The sequence below is a fragment of the Lissotriton helveticus genome, chromosome 9, assembly GCF_964261635.1.
Source record: "Lissotriton helveticus chromosome 9, aLisHel1.1, whole genome shotgun sequence".
In the NCBI taxonomy this organism is placed as follows: Eukaryota; Metazoa; Chordata; class Amphibia; order Caudata; family Salamandridae; genus Lissotriton; species Lissotriton helveticus.
In genome coordinates, this window is record NC_136070.1 from 222,948,963 (window position 1) to 222,975,076 (window position 26,114).

Here is a 26,114-nt window from a genome sequence, read left to right on the forward strand (position 1 = left end):
TCCTCCTCCGCCACTCTCTCCTAGCTGACATTATGTAGGAAGTTCCAGGCCGACTGGCTCCAACGCGCCCGCACATTCACTGTCAGGCACGTGGGGCGCGCAGCCGTATGACCCGAAGCCGCGCGGGCGCTCCACAGTTGCCAGCGCAGAAGGCCTGCTTTGCTTTCCAGCGCATCTGCTCTGATCAGCTGCAGACGGGTATTCCTCTTTCAGCCGTAAGCTCTGATCTCACAACCTCAGAATGTGAGCCTCTCTTCTTTCTTCGTGTTTCACTTCTCCTATAACAAGCATCGGGTGAATGAATTTTCCACATGGAGTTCTGTTCAAGGAGGAGGGATGTCAAGCGGGAGAATGAAGCAATCTTATGCTTTATACTCGGGAGTCCTCTGCCTGAATCAGGTCTCTGGGCAGCATGTATGTCCTATGTAATGTGACCGGTGCCCATGTTAAGCGCTCCAATACCTTGGGGTCGTGCAAGCGATACATACAAGTGCAAAGCATCCCTGCTTTCGTGGATTGTGTCAGATTCTTCCCACTCCCGCCAGGAGCCAGTTATGAGAACTACAGCCCGCTCTGCGGACGGCGGTCTGTCTGTCTGTCTGTAAGGGCCTGGGCGCATTCAGCAGACTTGAACATGCAGTCTTCCATTTCAAGCTGTGTTCTAAAGCTTATCCAGCCCATCCAGATGTGAGCATGGAGCTGTCTGGCTAGGCTAATCTCCTCTTCCCCTGGAGATAAACAGACCTGAAGGTACCTGGCAGTAACACGCGCAGGCCAGTACTGGATTAAAATAGCGATATCTATCCTCTTCTGCTGCCATCTGGGGGGGGAGACGACGGACAACTTCAAAGAAATCTCAACTGAAGAGCCATGGCTGGTTATAGGGCAACATTTGGCTTGGATGGTTCCTTTTATCATGGGTGATAAATCTTCACTGTACTGGACAAGGTTATAAACACGTTGGATTGTTTTCACATTAGGTGTAACACAAACCCGCCATCCCATCAGCACAGGGTAATGATGGATACCAGAGGACAGTAATGGAAAATAAACAGGGCTAGTTATATGACCAAAACGTTTTAATCAGAGAGTGACCACTCCCTACCACAATTTCTTTAACTGCAGTTTTATAGATTGGACTCAACCAGAATTATCAACTCTTTGTCGAGTAGATCAAGATTGTCTGTGGCGAGGAAGGAAGCCCATCATTGTTTTCTATTTTTTTCTTCACCGCATCGCTAAAGCCCAAATAAAAGTGTAAATTACGGGCTATTGAGAAAGAAGGAATAAACTATCCCCAAGTTTCACTTTTAACACCCCTTAAAAGACATTACAGGTAGTTACAAAGATGCGGTCACAGGTGAAAAAGTTGAGGCTTCTCGCCCTTGGTGCCCCCTTCGTTCCACAAACTACTCGACACAACACTCAAGACATGAGAAACTCAGGGGCCTCCCACTTGTGCCACCATCTTAATGTTCAAACTAACCCACGCAGCAGCCGAGGGCTGTCAAAGGAAACGGATAGGCGACTGTCGATGCTGTGCCACGACAAGTCCCTGCAGATCCCTCGGGCTTCCCCTCCCCTCTGAAAGACGTTCAAACACTTCTCTCGGCTGCTCCTTCCTGACTCCAGGACCGCACCAAGACCCACGCGGGGGGAGTGGTACATTGAGGCGCGGTGGCAGCGCAAAGTTATTGTGAAATGTACCTGGAACTTCCAAGATCCACCGGCCCAATAGTATCCGGCTCACATTCCCATCACCAACAGAACCAAGGACTTCAGGGCTCAGGCGCACTCTGTGAGCCGGCGGAGGAGGGTCCCCTACAAGGCCCCTCCTTTCCCAACGCCCCTAAAGATTATTCGGACTGCCCACACATTCTCCTTCACTTTACTTTCCCTTCCCGCCTCCCGTGACAGTCCCAGGTGCCGCCTTCACACGCGAGTCCATTCCCTGCTTTACAGCCCTTACTACCGGCCGGGCCCTCCTTTCTGCTCCCACAGAGGCCTGAAGAAAGGACGAGGAGCCGCATCGACTTGATGCCTCCGGGGCCCGTCCGCTTCAAGTTCCTCCCCGGCCCACCATGCCTCAGTCCCTGGAGCAAAGAAGTTTAGATAGTGGGCTGGGCCGCACTATCTCACGGCCCTCGCTGCCAGTGACCGCCCTGGCTCTGTGAAGGGAAGCGTCGTGTTTCCCCCTCCCAGCCCATCTACTTGAGAAAAAGCAGCCGATCTCCATGTCACAGCAGCTGTGAAACAAACCGCGCTTGCAGGGAAACACCGACCTGCAAAAAGTAACACCCGCCCACGCCCCAGCTAAAGAGGTTGAGCCAACACACTGGAATACTGAAGAAACAGGCCACAAGAGGAGCCAAAACATATGGCAGCAATTAGCAGAGACTCAAGTTTGTGTGACGGCTTGGAGATTTATGGTGGCATGCCATGGACATACTTCTGTCCTGTAGCTGGTATGCCTATTGCGCAGATCGAGTTTCCGTTTTATACTTGCTAAAATTCATGAAATGTCACAAATCAAACTCTTTACTTTAAGGGAGTAGTATCTCTTCTCAACAAGGAGCAAGGGATTCAACCATGTTTCTCTGAGGTCAAGCAGAAATGCCTCGGAGAAACACAGCGTCATTTTCGGATTCGAGGGCGTGTTTTTCTTTCTCTCCTCTTCCCATTGGCTGGAATGTAAAATTCCAGCCTATGGGAAGAGGAGAGAAAGAAACTTAAAAACACACCCCCGAATCCCAAAAAGACAGGGCTTAAATGGACAGACGCCCCTCTCCTCCAATGGCTGGCCTCCGTTTAGGAAGCCAGCCAATGGAGAAGAAGGGGCGGGTTCAAGCCCCACTCTGAAAAACATAAGATCTCGCAGGTGAGTCTGCGCAAGCGCAGCCTACGCAGGCCGAGACCTAAAAAAGAAGTGCAGATTGTTACCTCATATTTGATATAGAGACTCACAGAGTTTCCACTGAGGGTGTGAAAAGTTGGTTGAAACAGCTGGCTCGGAGGATGCATTACAGTGTGTTAGATTCTAGAAAAGCAAATTCAAATGCTAGGTTGTGGTTCAAAGCAATCTACAATTTATTTTCTCTGTTTGTAATGTTTGGTCTTCTGGCTTCTGTTTCTGAATTGCTGGAAATCTTCCAGAGCTCATTCTTTAAAAGCATTTAATATTATTTCACTGAAAACACATGCCACTTGAAGAAATCAATGAAATTAAAAATCTATTTAAACGTTTTAGTACTTTTGTTCGCAGGGAATTGAGCTTTGAAAGAATCATAATTTGATTAGCCACACTGCATGGATTATATTAAAAGAGCTAAAGGTATTTAAGTCTGATGCACTAAAGGCTATGTTCTACTTTTTCAGATCTTTGATGCTTTCAAGTCACGTCTTCATGACTCGAATAGTAAAGTTAATCTTTTGGCTCTGGAAACAATGCAGAAGATCATCCCTCTGCTGAAAGACAGCCTGTCTGCTGTGGTCAATATGCTGTTTCCGGCAATCGTCGATAACAACCTAAACTCAAAGAATCACAGTATCTATTCTGCTGCTAGCAACGTTGTTCAAGCATTAATTGCATATTTAGGTACGCTAACACGTTAATGTTAAACATTTGATGATCATTCTCTGCTGCAGTGCGAGTAAATGATGGTGACTGTTAAACAATAGCGATTTCAAAATGGAAGTTTTAAGTGTGACTGTTCATTGAATGAACTTTTCCTCGTTAAATCAACATTGTCAAAGTTCTATATAGCTATTTAGCAAGCCATTCAATGTGGCCTAAAAAATAGTTATTCAAGCAGGCGCTATTATGATGCTTGTGTTCTAAGCGTTTCATCTTTTGTGCCAAAAGTACTTGTCTACAGTGATCACCTCACAGGAGAACCACAGATAGCTATGAAGAGACCCTCACAGAGTTCTGAAAAGACCCAGCAATCCTCATGCAAATTTCAACAGACTGTCACAACTCTAAACTGACCTTTCTATTTCTTCTACCTATACTATATAAATGGCTGGGTACCCCTTCGAACTGTACACTTTATATTTATAACATACCAAAAGTGATCTTATCCCATATGTCCACATATAATTCAAGTGACTGTTAGGTCCTGGCTTTTTCCTCATTCTTAACCATTGAGTAACAACACCACCATGTAATGGTGGGATCAAAAATTGCTGTTAAAGTGGTTAATCCAGAACTTTGCACACCAGTACTGTACACACAAACCTGCACCCTTGCTAATTCTCTCCTTTACTCATATGCAGCTAATTCCTCGTGTTTGGCCCAATCCTGATAATTGCAGGGCTTTTGGACCTTTTTGTGGTATTTCTTCATTTCGTCTGCTTCTTCCCTCAGTTCTCTTTACTTATGCCACAGTGCTTTAACTTTAAGCTATGTGTGTCATGCCATCAGCTGCTTGTAATAGCTCATCTGTAGAACCTCTATCCAATGTTTGCAGACTGAACTTTGTGTGCTGTCATCACTGCGAGGTTCCTTTGGAACCTACCTTACAGCAAAGCAATGGTTCTCAATTCCTAAAGAGAAGTTGAGTTTCATCATTGGTAAGAGTCAGGAGGCTGGACATGCCCTCATCTGCTGGTTGTGGTACCAAGTTTCTTTTCTGACAGTGAAGAAGTAAGGCATTCCCCGTGGACTCCCACTCGGCAGTCACACTCACTGGTCCTATATAAATGGTCAGATGACTCAAGGGAAGTTGAAAGTGCCTTAGCTCCTCTGAGTGCACAGTTTCGAGGCAACTACTAGAGTAAACCATTTAGCTAGTCTTTCTCAATGCTTTAATAAAGGCCTGTTGCCCCAAGAGCTCAGGCCAGACATTTCTAGGTGCAGGTCACGGACCACATCTCCGGTCACTGTGGTAACTTGCAGCAGGGAGTTAAGGGCAGCTCCTTCTGTACATGACTTAAGTTGCAGTCCAGGCTAATCAGTTACATCTGTTTCCTTCCTCTGCCCCTCTGGTTGATCTCATTTCTCACGCTATATAGATTACAATTTGAGATGAATAGCAAAACCCTCTTTGTGAATGACAACCTTTGTGCAAGTAGAGCACAGCTAGCTTCAGGCACACAATCAACCTGCTGTGTCAGCAAAGACACAGTACTATGGATTACTTGGCACCACAACTTTTCTACGAGCCGCTTCTCGTACGGGCAAGAGTAGGCACTCTTTGCTTGTATAGATACCACCTTTCAGTGCCTGAGGTCTGCCTCATCAAGACTCTATTCCCAGGGGACTTTCCGCTGACTGTTCCCCCTCAAGGGATGAAGGGGTGTGGACTCTGTGGCAGGCAGATCAGATCCAAACAACCCCTCAGACCAGGAGCAGCTGAATCATGAGTTAATACCCCTACAAGCGCTTCTCAGATCAGGCTCCTGGTTTTGCCTTCATGCTGTCATCACCTCAGATCAGATTCTTTACTGGAATTCGAAGGTTTGGGAAACCCCATGGCCACCCAGCCTAAGGTCCCGGTACAGCCTCAAATTGTTGTTGCAGCTCCCAGCATTCCTTACTTCTGGGACCAGTGGACCAACCAAAGGCAGGAGTCCCACTTCAGGCCCTTTTTCCGGACTTTCTTCTCAGTGCGTCAGCTGATGTATTAGGAATGGAAAATTAAATGTAATGACCTAGGCTTTAGAAGTGCTATCTTTTGAGACTGCTGCATCCCTTTTCACATTGAGAGCATCTCAAGCAGGGTCTGGATATGTGAGGCCTTTGTTTGAATGTGTCATCGAGAACAATAGACAGCAGTATTGGACACCCATGCAGTGTTATCTTTTTGCCTGGGAATGTACCAGCTCAGCAGATGATGTTATTGGCAACTCCTCTGAAGAAAACATTGATATCCTCCCCCATGGGCAAAGAGACCTATTGTCTGGACACCTATGGGAATAGAATATACAAGGAGTCTCTTCATGAGGTGAGCAAATGGCAAAAGACAGGCATTGTCAAAGAAAAAAACCAGAGCCCAACCTACCCAGATGCTCAGAACCCTGTACAATCTTTAGAACGACCCAACATTCTCCTTTACTCCATTGTATAGGATTCAGCTTAAAGGGCTGGGTGACAAAATGTCTTTGATTAGCCCAGACATTGCCTTTTTTCAAGGACTATCCAGGTGTCCTTTTTGCACACATAAAAATACATGTCCCAGTTTTGCAAGTGAATTATCTGTGCATGCACATTTGATTGTGCTGTTAGGGCTCATGTTTACACCTATGTCTCATCAAACTAGGTATAGAGTTTACTTGTTTAAAGAGTCCCCTGCTCAGCTATCTGACCTCATTCACTCAGCACAGTAGGATTGAATAGGGGGTGAAACACCCTCTGCACAGGCCTTCACCCCAGGCCAGGATCACAAACCTGCCCTTGAAACATGGTTATATAGCTGTTACCAAGTAGCGACTGGTAGTTATAGTTAGGATGGTGTTTCTACAGGAAACCGCTCGTTTTGGTTTGCTAATAACTTTGATGCCATTTGACAATTCTTAACAAAACGTTAAAAAAGTGCCCTTTTTTTGCTTAGCTCATTTCTGTAGTGTGTGTGTATATATATATATATATATATATATATATATATATATATATCTCATCCAAGAAAAGCTCCGAGCTTTAAAGCAGCACTCCACCAAGGTGAGTTTAACAAAACCTTTATTTCAAAAGCGGCATGGATGCACCAATTTTCCTCTCTTATCCCAACGCGTTTCTATGCTAACAAGCATCTTCATCATGGGGCGGCAATAGGTAAAACCTGGAGCGGACCTCTGCATTCGTACCCTGTATGGCGTTCACTTTCCAGTAAGTAAAGCGCCAGGAGTAGAAGCCCCAATTCCTCTATTTCAGTATAGTCAGTATTTCACCAAACTTCCTTTTATGCCGGTTTCTTTTATATTTTCACATCCCTCCAGTGGGCATTAGTACATACCATCCGCTTTGCTTATTGACACCCTCGTGCTGTAAGGGCTAGAGTTCAATGACCCGCCCTTCAGACCTTGTCCAGTTCAAATGGCGGTGCATGCTTCCACGGCCGGAGGCGCCGTGTTCAAAATCATCCAAGAAAAGCTCCGAGCTTTAAAGCAGCACTCCACCAAGGTGAGTTTAACAAAACCTTTATTTCAAAAGCGGCATGGATGCACCAATTTTCCTCTCTTATCCCAACGCGTTTCAATGCTAACAAGCATCTTCATCATGGGGCGGCAATAGGTAAAACCTGGAGCGGACCTCTGCATTCGTTCCCTGTATGGCGTTAACTTTCCAGTAAGTAAAGCGCCAGGAGTAGAAGCCCCAATTCCTCTATTTCAGTATAGTCAGTATTTCACCAAACTTCCTTTTATGCCGGTTTCTTTTATATTTTCACATCCCTCCAGTGGGCATTAGTACATACCATCCGCTTTGCTTATTGACACCCTCGTGCTGTAAGGGCTAACATTGAATTTTAATTGGGAATCAAATCATCGTCGGAAACAAAGGACCCCACTGAAGGGGAAGAATCGAGACTACCACTCCCTGCATGCATTTCACTGGAGGATACATGCTGAGTGGAATGAGTGGCAGTCTGCACCTGACTTTCCAAACTACCCGCCCTATGATTAAGATGCCGGAGGCATCGAAACGCGTCAGGGGACATTAATTAATCAGGTTACAATTGCTGCTTCCGGTAAATAAAGGTTCGTGATGAACATTTCCTTGTTGGAGTGCGTCTCTAAGCTCGGGGGCTTTTGGGAATGATATATATATATATATATATAAATATATATATTCACTGAAAAAACCATAGGTTTCCCACCAGTTATAGTTAGCTGAACATTTTACTCATACAAAACCATTGAAATTCCCACGTTATAGTTAGTTGGACTCACTATAACTCGCGCGCCCGCAATCCACTGCTGATGATGTCACATATTACATCATTCATGACATGGTCAGTGACATCACTGATGACATCTCAAATGACATCACTGATGACATCTCAAATGACATCACCGATGACATCACTGATGACATCATCCAGTGTCTGTGTGTTTCTGTAAAGTTTACATATGTTTTACATGTTGAAGAATGAGTGGATGTATAAGTGTCTGGATGAAGGATTTAGTAGGTGCGTGACTGACTATGAGTGAGCGATTAAATGTGTCTTAGTGAATGCATGGGTTAGTGACTAAACTGTCTGAATGTGTACATCATTATGTTTGTTGTTGTGTAAGCTGCCGCATGTGTTGATCAGTAGCTATATGAGTGGCTATATGAGTTATTGATTGGTTACCAAAGTATTTGTATGCGAGTCTGAGGGTGTGTGTGGGTGGCTATGAGGTGTGTAACTCTATGCATACATGTGTAAGCAGTTGATTTACTTGGTGTATGGGTTGAAGAGTGCATGTGAAAACAACTGTATGGGCGGTTGACTGTGTGCATGGGTGTGTTGGTGAGTGAATGTATATCTCAGTGCTACATGTCTAAGTAAGTACATATGTAAAATACAGTGCATGTGAGAGTTGGCATATATAAATGACTATACATCAGAGCCTGTAATTGCATAAGTGACTGTATCTATCAATGTGTACTTGTATCAGTGATTGTAAAAGAGAGTAAGTATGTGTTAGTCTATGTTTGAATAAGTAAGGTTTTGTGTGTGTATAATTGTATAGATGAGGAAATGGGAGTGTGATTGATTGTTTGCATGACTGACTAGGTGTGTGAGTAACTCCATGGATGAGTGGCAGTGTGTGAGTGTCTGTATAGGTGTATGAGTGCATATGATAGTGTTGTATTGATGAGTGACTGTATGTATGAGTGATTGTATGGGTGAATGAGTGGATGTGTGTGTAGACAGGAATCAGTGAGTGCGTATGTAGTTACGGGTATTGGTGTGTCAATGGTTTCTGGATTGGTAGTCTGTATTTAACACTGTGTGTATCAAAGGTTAGATTAGAGTGTGAGGAGGTGCATCGTATTATCACATCAATGATGTCATCAGTGATGTCATTTGAGATGTCATCAGTGATGTCATTTGAGATGTCATCAGTGATGTCACTGAGCATGTCATGAATGATGTAATATGTGACATCATCAGCAGTGGATTGCGGGCGCGCGAGTTATAGTGAGTCCAACTAACTAGAACGTGGGAATTTCAATGGTTTAGTATGAGTAAAATGTTCAGCTAACTATAACTGGTGTGAAACCTATGGTTTTTTCAGTGAATTTCAAAGGTTTTTTAAATGCTAATTCCTAACTATAACGAGTGTCAAACCTATGGTTTTTTCAGTGAATTTCAAAGGTTTTTTAAATGCTAATTCCTAACTATAACGTTTGTGAAACCTATGTTTTTTTAGTGAATTTCAAAGGTTTTTTAAAACATAATTCCTAACTATAATGTTTGTGAAACCTATGGTTTTTTGAGTGAATTTTATAGTTTTTTTAATAGTAATTCCTTTGTATATTGACTTTGTAACCTACTATTTTTTGTTATTAGCTGTTTTTTATAACTATTAATTATATTTTTTGGGGAAAAAAAATATTTGTTCAATGTATATATATATTTTTTTACATTTTTTTCTGGTGCGCTCAGGGTGCGCGCACCGGTAAGCTCTCTCGAGAGCGCACCGAGAGCGCTATTTCAGCGTTCGTAAAAAAAAATATGCATGAAAACAAAATAATAATGGAAGACATTTAGTATCATACTTATAAAAGCAGTATTTTTGATTTACGAAATGAAAATGATTTTGCATTTACGTAAAGCTATCAAAACTTCGCTCAGGCGCGCCGCGTAAGCGCCTACGTTCGCGCCGCGTGAGCGCCCCGGAAGCGCCTACGTTCGCACCGCGTGAGCGCCCCCGGAAGCGCTCCGGTGACGCAGCGTAAGCGCGTCAAGTCATGTGACCTTAAAATAACTCTTTTCATTGGTTGCTAACAGTTTTTTTTACAAAGAATGAAATCCCCACCCATTTCCTTCACTTCTTCTTTCACTTTTGTGACTGCAAGACCTGCCTTTTTGCTTTCGGATTTTTGTGGGAATAAAATCTTGGATTATCATGGCTGCCAGACCATCCAGCAGTGAAGATGACTCCAATGAATTTCTTGATGAAAAGGCTCCTCAGCCGAAAGTAAAAGAACACTTTATTTGGAAGTTTTTTTCTATTCCTGATGACCAGAAGAAAGTAAATGCTCTAAAAGTGGAGTGCAGGATTTGTCACACTGTCCTGTCACGGGGTGACCCCACTAAGAAATATTCTTTTAGTAACTCCACAATGATTCGCCATGTGGAGAGGAGGCACCCCCAGAATTTTGCCCGGGAAAGTGTCAGGGCTCTGGCAAGAGAGGCTCCCAGTGATGGGGCCTCTACTTCAACAGGAGGACAAACTGCATCAGGAAGGGAGCAATCACAAGAGCAGATTCCCAACATCCAGCCTGCTTTTAATAAAGGCATTATTAAATGCAGATATTGCGATAAGTTACTTTGCTATGGGGAACAAAGTGTTCTGCTCATGGTTCGAGCATTGGAGAACCATCGCTGCCGTTCCCAGCCCTAATTTTGTTTTGTTTTTTTGCTCCTGTTGAGCAGTTTCCCATTCCCTGTTTTTGTTTTTGTTCTAAAAAAAAAGAAAAAAAAAGTTCTTTTCAGAACTACCTCCAATTCTCATCAAAGAGCTGTGTTCTTAAACAAATGAAAAAGAGTAAGTGAAGTGGAGTGCATTGATAAACGAGAAGAAAATGAGTGCGAAAGCACAGAAAGGGACGAGAGGAGAAGGGAAGTGAAGTAGGGGGACTGAAAGAAGGTGAGTGTGAGGAAGGAGAGTGAGGAGAAGGAGAGTGAACATGGGGAATGTGGATATGTGAAGAAAATGTAGTAAAGGAACGGGGTGTGGAAGGGTAAGAAAAGAGCAGTGATGTTTTGGAAAGACTAGAGATACAGACTGGATAAAGACAAGTAAGTGTGAGACCAGGTAATTAAGGCAGTGAAGAAACAGAGAAAGTGAAAGAAAAAATAAGAGTAGAAGACTGAAAGCCTCATTTTTGCACCTGCCTCACAGCAGGCGTAACACTGACGCAGGTCCTTTAACATGGGCCTGGCCCCATGTGAAAGGATGCATTGCTGGGGGTACGTCACTTTTGTAACACACTCCAGCAATGCATCACTTTTGCACTTACAGATACGTCAGAAATACTGACGTATCTGTAACTTCTTTCGACATAATGTGTCATACATCAAATATGACGCATGAGTAGAAGACTGTAGGTCTCATTTATGAGGCCATGCGTCACTTTTACGCCACCGGTGCGTCACTTTTTGTGACGCACCAGTGCTGTAAAAAATACACCTTGTTGAGTCATATTTACAACGTGACGCATCTAGGTAGATGTGTCACTTTGTAAACCCCTGCGCCACATTATACCTACATCAGGTGTAATGTATGCAAAAGGGGCGTATTGACGCACGAAATTTCACTACGTCACTTTTAGGACCCCATTGTGTCAAAATCTTGCGCCTGTCTCACAGCAGGCGTAAGACTGATACAGGCCCTTTCACATGGGACTTGCCCCATGTGAAAAGATGCATTGCTGGAGTTGTCACTTTTGTGACACATTCCAGCAATGCATCACTTTTGCGCTTACAGATACGTCAGAAATACTGATGTACCTGAAAGTACTTCTGACATAATGCGTCATAAATTAAATATGACACATGAGTAGAAGACTGAAGGCCTCATTTATGAGGCTATGCGTCACTTTCACGCCACCGGTGCGTCACTTTTTGTGACGCACCAGTGCTGTAAAAAATGCACCTTGTTGAGTCATATTTACAAAGTGATGCATCTAGGTAGATGTGTCACTTTGTAAACCCCTGAGCCACATTATACCTACGTCAGGTGTAATGTATGCAAAAGGGGCGTATTGACGCAAGGAAGGGTCGTAGAGGTGACGCAGTGAAATCTATGACATTTCACTGCGTCACTTTTAGGACGCCATTGTGTCAAAATATTGCGCCTGCCTCACAGCAGGTGTAAGACTGATGCAAGCCCTTCCACATGGGGCTGGCCCCATGTGAAAGGATGCATTGCTGGAGTTGTCACTTTTGTGATACACTCCAGCAATGCATCACTTTTGCGTTTACAGATATGTCAGAAATACTGACGTATCTGCAACTACTTGCGACATAACACGTCATAAATTAAATATCACGCATGAGTAGAAGACTGAACATTTATGAGGCTATGCGTCACTTTTACGCCACTGATTCGTCACTTTTTGTGACGCCCCAGTCCTGTAAAAAATACACCTTGTTGAGTCATATTTACAAAGTGACGCATCTAGGTAGATGCGTCACTTTGTAAACCCCTGCACCACATTATACCTGCGCCAGCTGTAATGTATGCAAACGGTGTGTATTGACATAAGGAAGGGTCGTAGAAGTGACATCTAAGAGATATCACTGCGTCACTTATATGACGCTCTTGCGTCCAAATCTTACGCCTGCTTAACAGCAGCCGTAAGACTGATACAGGCCCTTTGACATAAGACTGGCCCTATGTGAAAGAATGCATTGCTGGAGTTGCATCATTTTTGTGACACATTCCAGCAATGCATCACTTTCCTCTAAACACTCTACATTATTTTTTTTACTCTATTTTTTTACACTGTTTTTCCCTGTGGTGCGCTCAGGGTGCGCGTACCGGAGAGCGCACCGGTGAGCGCAGCCAGCGCTTACCCCGCGAAAATTTAAAAAATTAAAAAAAACGTTTTTTTGCCCTTCAGGGTCCTTCTAGGCCCGCCTCAGAAAAACTAGGGAGTCAGGGGGTGTCTACTCTGCCCCCTTTTAATTATATCCCCCTTTCTTTTTCACCTCTTGTGTCTCGATTCTACCGAGTATGTGTGTATGTGTGTATATATATATGTTCGAGGCATATGGGCTGCAGATGGTACATTTATGAATAGTTCGCCATCTGGTGTTGGGCTCGGATGATTGCACTTTGTTTTTCTTCTGGAGAAGTTTTTGTCGTCATAGATGACTCCTCCTCTCGGTGTTAGTGCGCATGGGCATCGGCTCCATCCTTAATTGTTTTTTTTCCGCCATCGGGTTCGGATGAGGATCGAGGCGCTCCGGACCGACTTCAACAAAGAAGGTTATAACCGGCGCGTACCCATTTCCAAATCGACGGTATCGTTATCAAACGCGACTTCACTCCATACCGACGCGGTTCGAAGGACGACGACAACGAGAAACTCGACGTAGTCCAGCCCGGGGTCCATGGAAAGGACTCCATTCAAAAAATGTCCAACGTGTGGTGCTAAGTTCCCACACAAGGACCTACACGAGGTGTGCAACCTCTGCTTGTCCCCTGAACACGAATCCAGGGACTGTGAGGCCTGTGCAGCGTTCTCTTCAAAATCGACGATTAGAAACCGTCGAGCCCGAAGACACGAGGTATCGAGAATGCAGTCACAAGCAATCCCGGAGCTGTTTGAGGACCAGCACCCAGAAGAGGAGGAAGAAGAGGTCGATGAGGCGGGGTCTGAAGCGGACGAGTCCGACGTCGAGGAAATCGACGTCCAACAAACCGTGAGTGACGACGTCCCTTTACCAAAAAACAGACCCCACACGGTATCGACCCCGCCTTCGAGCCCGGTCAGACAACCGAAAAAAGTTTCCAACGCCCCGCCTTCGAGCCCGGCAACGAAACAGAAACCGAAACACTCGGTCTCCCATCATGGTGGTTCCGGTTCCGATAAACGGACCACATCGACACCGAAGCTCCAAGTCAAGGAAAGCTCGAAGTCGAAGCAGTCCATGTCGACACCGAAGCACGTTTCGGCGTCGAAAACACCCTCGACACCGGGGACATCTTCGATACCGAAGAAATCGGATCCGAATAAAATCTCGGTACCGAAAACACAAATGGACATTCAAAAGAAAAAACACCTTTCGGAACCGACAACCGCGGTACCGATACAGGAACACGGGACTGATCCTAAACAAAAGACTCTGTTTATTGACCCAAAGACTGGCAAGGTAGTCACAGAACTACCTAAAAAGAGGAAGAATGAACATTCGGACGACAAGACTCATCCGAAGAAGAGAACAATGGGGACGAATACAACTCCTCCCCCTTCTCCAAAACCCAGACACACACCATCTTCTCCTCTTCCTCACAATAGGCCAAATATTCCTCCCACACGACCATCTACACCAACAACAGATGTAGAGAGTGACACAGGGGAAGGGGAACATCCTGGGGATGATGAAGACACAATCCCAGAGGAGGCAGACCCATGGGAAGAGTATAATGTAGGGTCAGATAATGATAATGACCCTGAATTGTATCCCTCAAAACCTTCACCTCCTGATGATAACACTGGTTTTGCACAACTCATTAATAGAGCAGCAACATATCATAAGGTAGAACTACATGCAGAACCTCAAATAGAGGATTTCTTATTAGAAACACTACCTACTGCACAAAGAACATCAGGAACACTACCAATGCTGAAGGGCCTTCTCAGTCATACATCAGAGATATTCAAAGACCCAGTGAGGGCTAGGGTACTGAACCCAAGAATCGATAAAAAATATAGGGCAGCTCCAAAAGACCCAATATACATTAAAGGGCAAATTCCTCTAGACTCACTAGTGGTCACTAACACTCGTAAGAGAGCAAACTCTTTATCTACAGGAGAAGCTCCACCTCCTGACAAAGAGTCTAAACTAATAGATGCATCTGGCAAGAGAGTAGCATCTCAAGCAGCAAACAGCTGGCGCATAGCTAATACGCAAGCACTACTTGCAAGGTATGACAGAGCGCATTATGATGAGTTAGAGAAACTCATCACACATCTCCCTAAAGAACACCAAAAAAGGGCAGATCAACTCATACAAGAAGGGAAGTTAATTACTAACACTTCAATAAAGTGCGCCCTAGACGCAGCAGACACTGCGGCAAGATCTACAAACACAAGCATCATGTTAAGGAGACATGCATGGCTCAGAGTATCAGGGTTCAAACAAGAAGTACAAACATCGTTACTGAACCAACCTTTTGATGGGAAAACACTTTTCGGCACAGGGACAGATGAGGCCTTAGAAAAGATGAAGAAGGATACCGAAACGGCTAAATCAATGGGAGCATTGCAACAGCCGACACAAAGAGGTTCCTTTCGTAGGTCCACCTATAGAGGAGGATCCAAAAATACTGGTACAAGCCAGCAACAAACCTCTTTTACACCTACATCACCCAGAGGTAATTCTAGAGGTGGCTACAGAGGTAACAACAACAAGGGTAGAGGTCGCGGAAACAACAACAACCGCAACTCTCCAACCCCAAAGCAGTGACTTCATACAGCTCCCCCCAGACCATATAACACCGGTCGGGGGACGCCTGTCACAGTTCCTACCTGTCTGGGAAAACATCACATCAGACAGGTGGGTGAGACAAATTATCCAACATGGTTATTGCCTGGAACTCACATCTACCCCACCAAACATCCCCCCCCAAACAGCGTCCAATGAAACAAGATCACATAACACTGTTAAAGCAGGAAGTACTATCCCTGCTAGAAAAGCATGCCATAGAGAAGGTTCCACAACATCAACAAGGAACAGGAGTATACTCCCTATACTTCCTAATTCCCAAAAAGGATGGGTCTCTAAGGCCGATACTGGACCTAAGACCTCTCAACGCATACATATATTCGGAACATTTCCACATGGTCACGCTCCAACAGGTACTTCCTTTACTGAAGGAAGGGGACTTTCTTTCTACACTGGATCTAAAAGACGCTTACTTTCATATCCCAATTCACAAAGCCCACAGGAAATACCTCAGGTTTGTGGTAGAAGGACAACATTATCAGTTCAAAGTCCTTCCGTTTGGTGTCACAACGGCACCAAGGGTGTTCACAAAATGCCTGGCAGTGGTGGCAGCTCACCTAAGAAGACAACAAATTCATGTCTTCCCATACTTGGACGACTGGCTAATAAAGGCCAGGTCACAAGAGGAATGTCTTCGAAACACACAAAAGACAATTCAGCTACTACACCAGCTAGGATTCACGGTGAACTACACAAAGTCACACCTACAACCAAACAAGGTTCAACAATATCTGGGGGCTACTATAGACACAGAAAAAGCCAAAGTATACCCCAACCCAGTCAGGATCCAAACAATGCTTACAGTCATTCAAAGATTCCAGCCACAACACTCACTACCAGCAAGAGTGTTCATGCAGCTATTAGGGATGATGTCATCCTGCATACTGCTAATACCATATGCCAAACTACAAATGCGTCCGCTACAAGAATGCTTAGCGACACAGTGGAATCAGGCTCAAGGGCAGATTACAGATCTGGTGTTGGTAGACGACCGCACACACCGCTCTCTGAAGTGGTGGAACACAACAAACATTGCCAAGGGGCGGTCGTTCCTAGAACCAATTCCACAGGTGACAATAACAGCGGACGCATCGCTCACCGGATGGGGAGCACATATGGACAAATACACAGTACAAGGAAGGTGGAGTGTGCAGGAAAGAAGACTGCACATCAATCATCTAGAACTACTAGCAGTATTTCTAGCATTGAAAGCCTTCCAAATACATGTTACCAACAAAGCAGTCCTGATCAGAACAGACAACATGACAGCAATGTATTATATTCAAAAACAGGGGGGGACGCACTCTCTCCAACTATCCAGACTAGCACAGGAAATTTGGAGATGGGCCATTCCTCAAAACATCTATCTGTTAGCAGAACACCTACCAGGAGTCCAAAACCAGATAGCAGACATCTTAAGCAGACAGTCGGAACAAATACACGAATGGGAACTGCACAACCAAATACTGCAACTATTCTTCCAAAGATGGGGACAACCAGAGATAGACCTCTTTGCCACTCATCAGAACGCAAAATGCCAAAGCTTCGCGTCCAGGTACCCACATCACCTGTCGCAGGGCAATGCGTTATGGATAAATTGGTCCAACAAATTTGCATACGCTTTTCCCCCTCTCCCACTAATCCCATTAGTGGTCAGGAAGCTGCAACAACATTCAATGACCATGATACTAGTAGCACCCACGTGGGCAAGACAGCCGTGGTTCACCACGCTCCTGCAACTCTCACAAGCGCCACATCAAAAGCTACAAATTCTACCCATGCACCTTACACAGAACCATGGAGAAATAATGCACCCAGATCCAACTCAATTGAACTTAGCGATCTGGCTCCTGAGATCCTAGAATTTGGGTACTTAGATCTACCCCCAAATTGCATGGAGATAATTAAACAAGCGAGACGTCCAACCACCAGAGCATGCTATGCAGCTAAGTGGAAAAGGTTTGCTATACACTGTACTAATAACAATATCAACCCTCTGGACGTATCAACAAGGGAGATTATTTGCTACTTATTACACTTACAGCAATGTAATCTAGCGTACACATCTATCAGAGTACATCTAGCAGCTATAGCAGCGTACCTACAAAACAGGCAGCACATATTACTGTTCAGAGTACCAGCGATAAAAGCATTCATGGAAGGACTTAAAAGAGTCATTCCACCAAGATTACCACCTTCCCCAGTCTGGAACCTCAACGTAGTACTCACCAGACTAATGGGGCCACCCTTCGAACCTATGCATAGGTGCGAAATACAATTCCTTACATGGAAGGTGGCTTTCCTTATAGCCATTACCTCACTCAGGAGAGTAAGTGAATTACAGGCATTGACAATACAAGAACCATTCTTACAGTTACACCAGAATAAAGTGGTTCTTAGAACAAACCCAAAGTTCTTGCCTAAAGTAATTTCAGCATTCCACATCAATCAGCCAGTGGAACTACCAGTCTTCTTTCCAAAGCCACAGACGGTGGCAGAAAGGGCTCTACATACACTAGATGTCAAAAGAGCCATTTTGTACTACATAGAAAGAACACAAAACTTCAGGAAAACTAAACAACTATTTGTAGCATTTTCCCCAACACATAAGGGCAATCCTATCTCTAAAGCAGGCATCGCAAGATGGATTGTAAGATGTATACAAATATGTTACATTAAAGCAAAGAGAACATTAACTGTTCCTCCTAGAGCTCATTCTACACGAAAACTAGGAGCATCTATGGCATTCTTAGGGAACATTCCCCTAGATGACATATGTAGAGCAGCAACTTGGTCTACACCACATACATTCACAAAGCACTACTGTGTTGATGTACAGGCTGCACAACAAGCCAGGGTGGGCCAAGCTGTATTAAAAACTCTATTTCAGACAGTTGCGACAGACACGGGGGACCACCGCTAGGGAGGTAACTGCTTTACAATCTATTCATAAATGTACCATCTGCAGCCCATATGCCTCGAACGGAATATGCTACTTACCAGTATGCATCTGTTCTTGGCATAGAGGGCTGCAGAGTGGTACATGCCCTCCCTGCCTCCCCGGAAACCTGTGTCTGTCCCAACATTATCTTATTTAGATACACTTACATGGGCATATCTTTATGTAATATACTACACTACTCCATCTAACCCTACTATGGCAAAACAATCTAAGGATGGAGCCGATGCCCATGCGCACTAACACCGAGAGGAGGAGTCATCTATGACGACAAAAACTTCTCCAGAAGAAAAACAAAGTGCAATCATCCGAGCCCAACACCAGATGGCGAACTATTCATAAATGTACCACTCTGCAGCCCTCTATGCCAAGAACAGATGCATACTGGTAAGTAGCATATTCCATATATGTATATATATATAAATCAAAACAAAACCCTTTCAGGCATAGAGTGACGCATAAAATATGCAAAAAAGAAGGAGAGAACTCTGGGTAGGTCTCAGTTTAGGTGGAAAGCAGCTCCTGTTAGAGCACTCTCAACACCAGCGACACTCTAGATCTGCTCGCCTCAAATGTCTGTTTTTCTATCAAAGTTTTTAAGCATAGGATTAGACAGTGCTATCCATGCCGAGATAGAAAATGACAAAGTCTTTCGCCATTTAAACAGCAAAGTTTTTAAGCATAGGACTAGTACAGTGCAGTCCTTGCCGAGCTGTCAAATAACAAAAGCCATTTATCACTCCAGGCACAATATTACAGCTTTGAATTGGTAAAATACCAACTCAAGCCAACCTGAAATGAATAAAAGCAACCCCTGACACAGTGTTTCGCTCTAATTAGAGCTCTTCAGAGAGGTATAGCTTTGTCCAGACACAAGGGAGCACCCAGTATTAAGTCAAAACAAAACCCTTTCAGGCATAGAGTGACGCATAAAATATGCAAAAAAGAAGGAGAGAACTCTGGGTAGGTCTCAGTTTAGGTGGAAAGCAGCTCCTGTTAGAGCACTCTCAACACCAGCGACACTCTAGATCTGCTCGCCTCAAATGTCTGTTTTTCTATCAAAGTTTTTAAGCATAGGATTAGACAGTGCTATCCATGCCGAGATAGAAAATGACAAAGTCTTTCGCCATTTAAACAGCAAAGTTTTTAAGCATAGGACTAGTACAGTGCAGTCCTTGCCGAGCTGTCAAATAACAAAAGCCATTTATCACTCCAGGCACAATATTACAGCTTTGAATTGGTAAAATACCAACTCAAGCCAACCTGAAATGAATAAAAGCAACCCCTGACACAGTGTTTCGCTCTAATTAGAGCTCTTCAGAGAGGTATAGCTTTGTCCAGACACAAGGGAGCACCCAGTATTAAGTCAAAACAAAACCCTTTCAGGCATAGAGTGACGCATAAAATATGCAAAAAAGAAGGAGAGAACTCTGGGTAGGTCTCAGTTTAGGTGGAAAGCAGCTCCTGTTAGAGCACTCTCAACACCAGCGACACTCTAGATCTGCTCGCCTCAAATGTCTGTTTTTCTATCAAAGTTTTTAAGCATAGGATTAGACAGTGCTATCCATGCCGAGATAGAAAATGACAAAGTCTTTCGCCATTTAAACAGCAAAGTTTTTAAGCATAGGACTAGTACAGTGCAGTCCTTGCCGAGCTGTCAAATAACAAAAGCCATTTATCATTTAAACCAATTTCCACCAATATTCACTGAAAAAAACAGAGGTTACAGTGACGTTACAGTTAGGCTTATATTTCACTTGTACAAAACCAGTGAAATTCAGCAGTTATAGTTATCTGAGCTAACTATAACTAACGCCCCCACAATTCACTGCTTATGACATCGCATATTAAATCACTCATGACATGGTCAGTGATATCACTTATGACACCTGAAATGGCATCACCGATGACATCACTGATGACCTCATCAAGTGAGTGTAAGTGTTTTTAAGGGTTTATGGGTGTTAAACACAAATACTAACCAGTTCCAAAGTTAAATTAGTATACTAGGTGCACTATTACTGATTGATACTACTTCTAACATATATTGTGTGTGTGGCTGTCTGACTATGTATCCTTCTGTGTGTGGGTGTGTGGGTGAGTGAGTTACTATGTGAGTGGCTGTATTGGTGAGCCAGTGGGTGTGTCAGGGGCTGTATGGGTGAGTGAGTGTGTGGCTCTATGGGTGGGTAAGTGGGTGTGTAGTGATTATATGGGTGAGTGAGTGGGTGTCTGAATGGCTATATCAAAGGTGACGGGGTGTGCAAGTGGCTGTATGGGTGAGTGAGTGGCGATGTGAGTGGGTATTTGGATAAGTGAGTCAGTGTGTGAGTGGCTGTATTGGAGAGTGTCTGTGAATGGCTGTATGGGTGAGTGAGCAGATGTGTGAGTGGGTATGTAAGTGGTTGTGTGGGTGAGTGCTAAAGTAAAAAAGGAGTGCAGATTGTTACCTCATATTTGATATAGCGTCTCAGAGTTTCCACTGAGGGTGTGAAAAGTTGGTTGACACAGCTGGCTCGGAGGATGCATTACGTTGTGTTAGATTATAGAAAAGCAACTCCAAATGCTAGGTTGTGGTTCAAAGCAATCTACAATTTATTTTCTCTTGATGTTTGGTCTTGTGGTCATAAGCAGTGCAATGCGGGGGCGTAAGTTATAGTTAGCTCGGGTAACTATAACTGCAGAATTTTCACTGGTTTTGTCCAAGTGAAATTTGAGCCTAACTATAATAACCCTGTAACCTTTGGTTTTTTCAGTGAATTTCTATGTTTTTTTAACTAGTAATTGTGTTTGCAGAGTGGGAGAGAAAAGGGGCGTGGCCTTTGACTTATCAGCAATCTAGCTGTGTGGGATTTACAGGAGGGGTTGTTGGCCACCAAGGACCCTAAAAAAAGTACCAAATGATGGGCGGAATGCTGAACAATGCAAACCTTTACCACAGTCACAAAGATCTGGGTTTAATCCATTGTTCTTTTGCTCACCACGCCACCCCAGTATGTACCCAGCCATACGCAAATCGGCCTCAAACTGCCAATCCAGGTCCTCCCTGGACTGGAAACAAGCATCCTGGGACCGGTTATGGGGCATTACTCCACATTAGCCAGTCTACCTTCTATCCAGTGGCGCAGTGAGCACGGGAACCACGTCTGGTAATACCCTTCCCATTTAGGGCAACAAAAGCAAAAGGAACAAATGATGGACGGAATGCTGAACAATGCAAACATTCACCCCCAGTCACAAAGATCTGGGTTTAATCCATTGTTCTTTTGCTCACGACGCCACCCCAGTTTGGACCAAGCCATATGCTAATCAGTCTTGACCCAGTTCCTCATGAGAACAGTCCAACCAGAACTGCCAAGCCAGGTCCTTCCTCCCTGGACCAGGCATCCTGGGACCGGCTTCGGGGCATCACCCCTCATCAGCCAGGTTAGCTTGAGTCCAGTGGCACAGTGAGCACAGGACCCACGTCTGGGCATACCCTTCGACTTACGGTGGTAAAAGAAAAAGGAACAACTGATGGACGGAATGCTGAACAATGCAAACCTTCACCTCCAGTCACAAGATCTGGGTTTAAGCCATCGTTCTTTTGCTCACCACCCCACTCCAGTTTGGACCCAGCCATATGCAAAGCAGTCTTGACCTTGTTCCTCATGGGAATAGTCCAACCCAAACTGCCAAGCCAGGTCCTCCTTGGACCTGGAAACAAGCATCCTGGGACCATTTTCCAGGCATTATCCCTCTTCAGCAAGGCTAGCTTGAATCCAGTTGTGCATTGAGCAAAGGACCCATGACTGGGCATGACCTTCCCACTTAGGATGACAAAAGCAAAAGGAATAAATGATGGGTGGAATGCTGAACAATGCAAACATTCACTTAAGCCTTCATTTTCATATGCTGTTTTCCTTCTCCCCTTTTCTCAGTTTCTTTCAAAACTACACACACATTGAAAATGGAAAGTAATCAGGACAGAAAAGTAGCATAAAGGTTACCTCTATGATAAATCTCTTATTCATATCCATAGTAGTAATGCTTTAGTGTATAATTTCACAGAAAATGTACACTGGAAAATGGCTCAGTAATACTAGATAAAACAAAATGATGGGGATTAAACTGTGCCTCATCCATACCGACGTAAAAGATGGGTAGTCACAGTATATCCCACATCCATTATACTCATATACAGAAGTGATTAACTTGTTGTACCCCCCATACACAACTAAATATTGGCTTTAATAATTGAAATTGACCATAGCCACTCCTTGATTAAGGATATAAATTTAGTAACTCAACTAATCACACGATGAGTACAGCCACTAAAATGAAGCAAGACATTTGGTATCACGCCCTTTCTCCACTGATTGATTTTAAATACCTAATCCTTAGCCCAAGTATAGCTGAACCAATGCACAATATGATAATTAGTCTCCTTGTTCAACTAACATAAGTGACTAATAGATCAACCCCTGAGTCCAAGAGCCCTCAAATTGTATGATCGATATAATATTGTACAACATATATAACTAATTTAGAAATCACACAGAGGTTAATATATATTTGTTTCTTCTGAGTTAGGGTTTCCACAACATAATGTGAATATTTCATATTTAGCTATTCCAGGCTATCACTTAATACATGGGTACTAATTAGATTTGCCATAATCTCTCTCACACACACACACACACAAACAATTCAGTTAGGGTGTGCAGGTTTCCCAGAAATGATGAAAAGTTAACAATTGAAGATTTCAAAGTCACATGTCATTGATGGGCTATAGGAGATGTCTGTACTTCTAAAGCAACACATTTATAATAATAAAGAATTAGACAAGAGCCCTGTAGGAAGTTGGCTCTATATACAGTGCACTAAAAAGAGGTGCACTGTGCAAAGAGTCCAGGCAAACCCCAATGGAATTATAAAGGCACATATGACACCCCAAATGCTCTCTTTTGTGGTAGTGTGGGCGAGTAGTTAAGCATACCAGAGGGTAGTGCTAAGTATTTATTACACACAAAAAGGCACTAAGTGAGACCACACTCAATAAAGAAATCTTGCACCAATTTATAAAAATAACACTTACGTTTATATAAATTTATACCGAGGTCATCGTAATTAGATAAGTACCTTTCAAGTTATGATTTTGTACTGTTTTCAAAAATAGACACTGCAATTTCTAGATCGGTAATGTTATCTTATGGAGGAAAAACATGTATTTCAGTTGAGCACTTAGCAGGGACTTGCGGGACAGTTCTTCAGGACTTAAGGGGAGTATGGGGTAAGGTCTAAGGCCACACCAACAGGTCACCTCAGGAGGCTGTGGGGCATCCGGATGCAGAGGTATGTCACTTAGTCTGATGCCCATTCACTTCAATGGGAGAACGGTCCAGTTTCAAAGAGGCTGCAAGCTGGGACATCAGTCTGTGGTAACCCACAGGGGGCTCTACTCTGGAGATCCTCGGACCTGCAGGGACACCCTTGGTCCACTTCTCCTCGGGCTGTGGAACTTGGGTGCAGTGGTGTCTTCTGGCGTTGGATCTGGTGCTAGAGTTTCTCACAGCTGGGAGGGGGCCTGAAGAAAGAAGTTGCAGGCGGCGACTGGAAGTCCAGTCTGGGCAAACCCAAGGATGAGCTTAGCTTTTGTGGGTCTGGGGACCCCATTGATACCATCACCTCCATTAGACACTGGCTCTGGAACGCGGGTGCATAGGTGTTTTATGGCGGCAGTCACAGACTCGCTCGTGGTCTTTGTTTCTGCTGCAGAGGGGTAAACAGGACAGCTGGACCACTCTCGATGTGGATCTCATTGTCCCTGAAGTCCCTCGACGCACAGGTTGGTCTTCCTTGGCGTTGGTGTCCGTTCTGGGCACAACAAGCATTGGCTCCTGCCATCTCCACACTTGGAGGTTGGACGGATCTGACCTGTAGGAGCACTGCTACCTCTTCCTGGGTAGCTGCTGCGTCGGTAGTCCGCGTTGACGGCAGGTCGGAGTACCGGGTCTTGCTCTTTGAGGCCTGCGGCTGCAGGGGAGTAGCACCTCTACTCCAAGGGAGTTCTTTTGGCAGTTTGTGAAGCACTGGCAGCCCTCTGGTTTTCTTGAGGTCTTCACAGCGGCAGGACGAAGCAGTTGCTCCACGAGGTTGGGTGCAGCAGGCCTGCAAGGTTGATGCCAAATCAGTTGTGCTCCTCGGTTCTCGGGTCAGCATTCTTCTTCTTTGTCCACTTCTTCTTTTGGTCAGTAGAAATCTGAAGATCTGGTATCGGAGTTCCCTAAATACTCAATTTAGGGGCGTTAAGGGGAGTGAGGGGTAGTAGTAGCCAACTGGCTACTTACCCCTGGGATCACTACACCCAAGGGTGAATTTTCCGGTAAGGCATCGCCTCACTGCACTCAGAGCAAGAAAAATAAAATATTAGGTTTGTTTTTGTTTTTGCCATTCTTTTTATTATATGTGACAGGTCAATAAACAATGTTCACAATAAATAAATACTGTTACAAATATTTGTATATGTTCCATGTTCTCGGGCAAGACCCCTGTTTTCATTTTGTTTTCCCCCTCCCAACCAAGTATTAGCCTTCTGGCTTACAACCCTTTTGCTATGGGGATTCCTCCAGCTGGTCTCCTCTCCTCGGTATCCCCCCGCTGTGGATTGCACACAGATTCCCACAATACATATTCTATATGCTCCAGATCTGTTCCCACTTTTTGGGGCATCCCCTGCCTACATATACAGTTTTTTCGGCTACCATACACCAGTCGAGCTCTTTCTCCCAATCTCGCATCCACAGTACTACCGGCCTCCCCCAGTGTTGAGCAATGTTACGCTTTGCTATTACGAGTCCCAGTGTGACCCAGATCCTCCCTTTTTCACTAAGGTCTGTTGGATTCTATATGTTGAGGAGACACCAGCCTGGGTCAGGGGTCAAAGCTATCCCTACTACTTCGCATATTTTCCGGATTATGGCAATCTAATACTGTTGTACCTGGGGGAATTCCCACACATGTGGTAGTATGTTCCCTCTAGTACGCATCCCTTCCCACAAGTGGCTTCCTCTGTTCTGCCCATTTTGACTAGGCAGGGGTGCATGAGTAATATATTCTGTGAAGTCTTTTTAGTTGTATCACCTGAATTTACTCGATATGGCCACTTCCTTGGGGGATGACAGGGTGCCCTGCCAGTCATCTTCATCTAATTCCCCGATATCTGTATGCCATATTTCTCTGAGTGTGGTGAGAGGGTCTGGATAGTTATTTACCAGTTTCAGTCATGTCAGGGATATGGCCTTCTTACGCATGTTATCTCTAAGGATTCTATCTTCTAACGGAGAAGACTCTGGGAGTGCCCAGCCCTTGGGAATTGCTGCCTGCAGTGCGTGTTTAATTTGCATATAGTGGAACGTTTCTGTCTTGGATAGTTCATACAGTTGCTGAAGAAGTTCAAATGATCGCATACCGCCCCTCACCTACAAATCCCCCATGAGGTCCCATTTATCAAAGCCCTGTTTTTTGCCCATGGTCCCAAGTATTTCTGCATCCCAGAGTGGCGTGTGCTGCCTGATTCTATTTTCCCAGCCCATCTGTTTCTAGACCGTGTGCCAGAGCTGAACCGTGATCTTGGTGGGTCCCCCTAGGGCAAGGCGACAGGGGGAGGTGTAAAAAGCTCTCATAAATCCCTGTTTACCTAAAACGTATTTGTCCACACAATATGTGGGATCCTCTGGCGTTTGATACACGTATTGATTGATGGCTGCCTGTTGGGATGCCCAATGGTA

The 26,114-nt window shown here is 44.4% G+C and overlaps 1 protein-coding gene across 1 annotated transcript in view; it reads left to right on the forward strand.

Annotated features, from left to right (window-relative positions):
* The window catches only part of TOGARAM1 (TOG array regulator of axonemal microtubules 1), a 778,500-nt gene that overhangs the window by 694,379 nt on the left and 58,007 nt on the right, over positions 1-26,114 (forward strand). Inside the window, exon 20 of the mRNA XM_078659754.1 lies at positions 3,376-3,595. Within this exon, the coding sequence (XP_078515880.1) occupies positions 3,376-3,595 (220 nt within the window). The remainder of the gene's footprint in view (positions 1-3,375; positions 3,596-26,114) is intronic.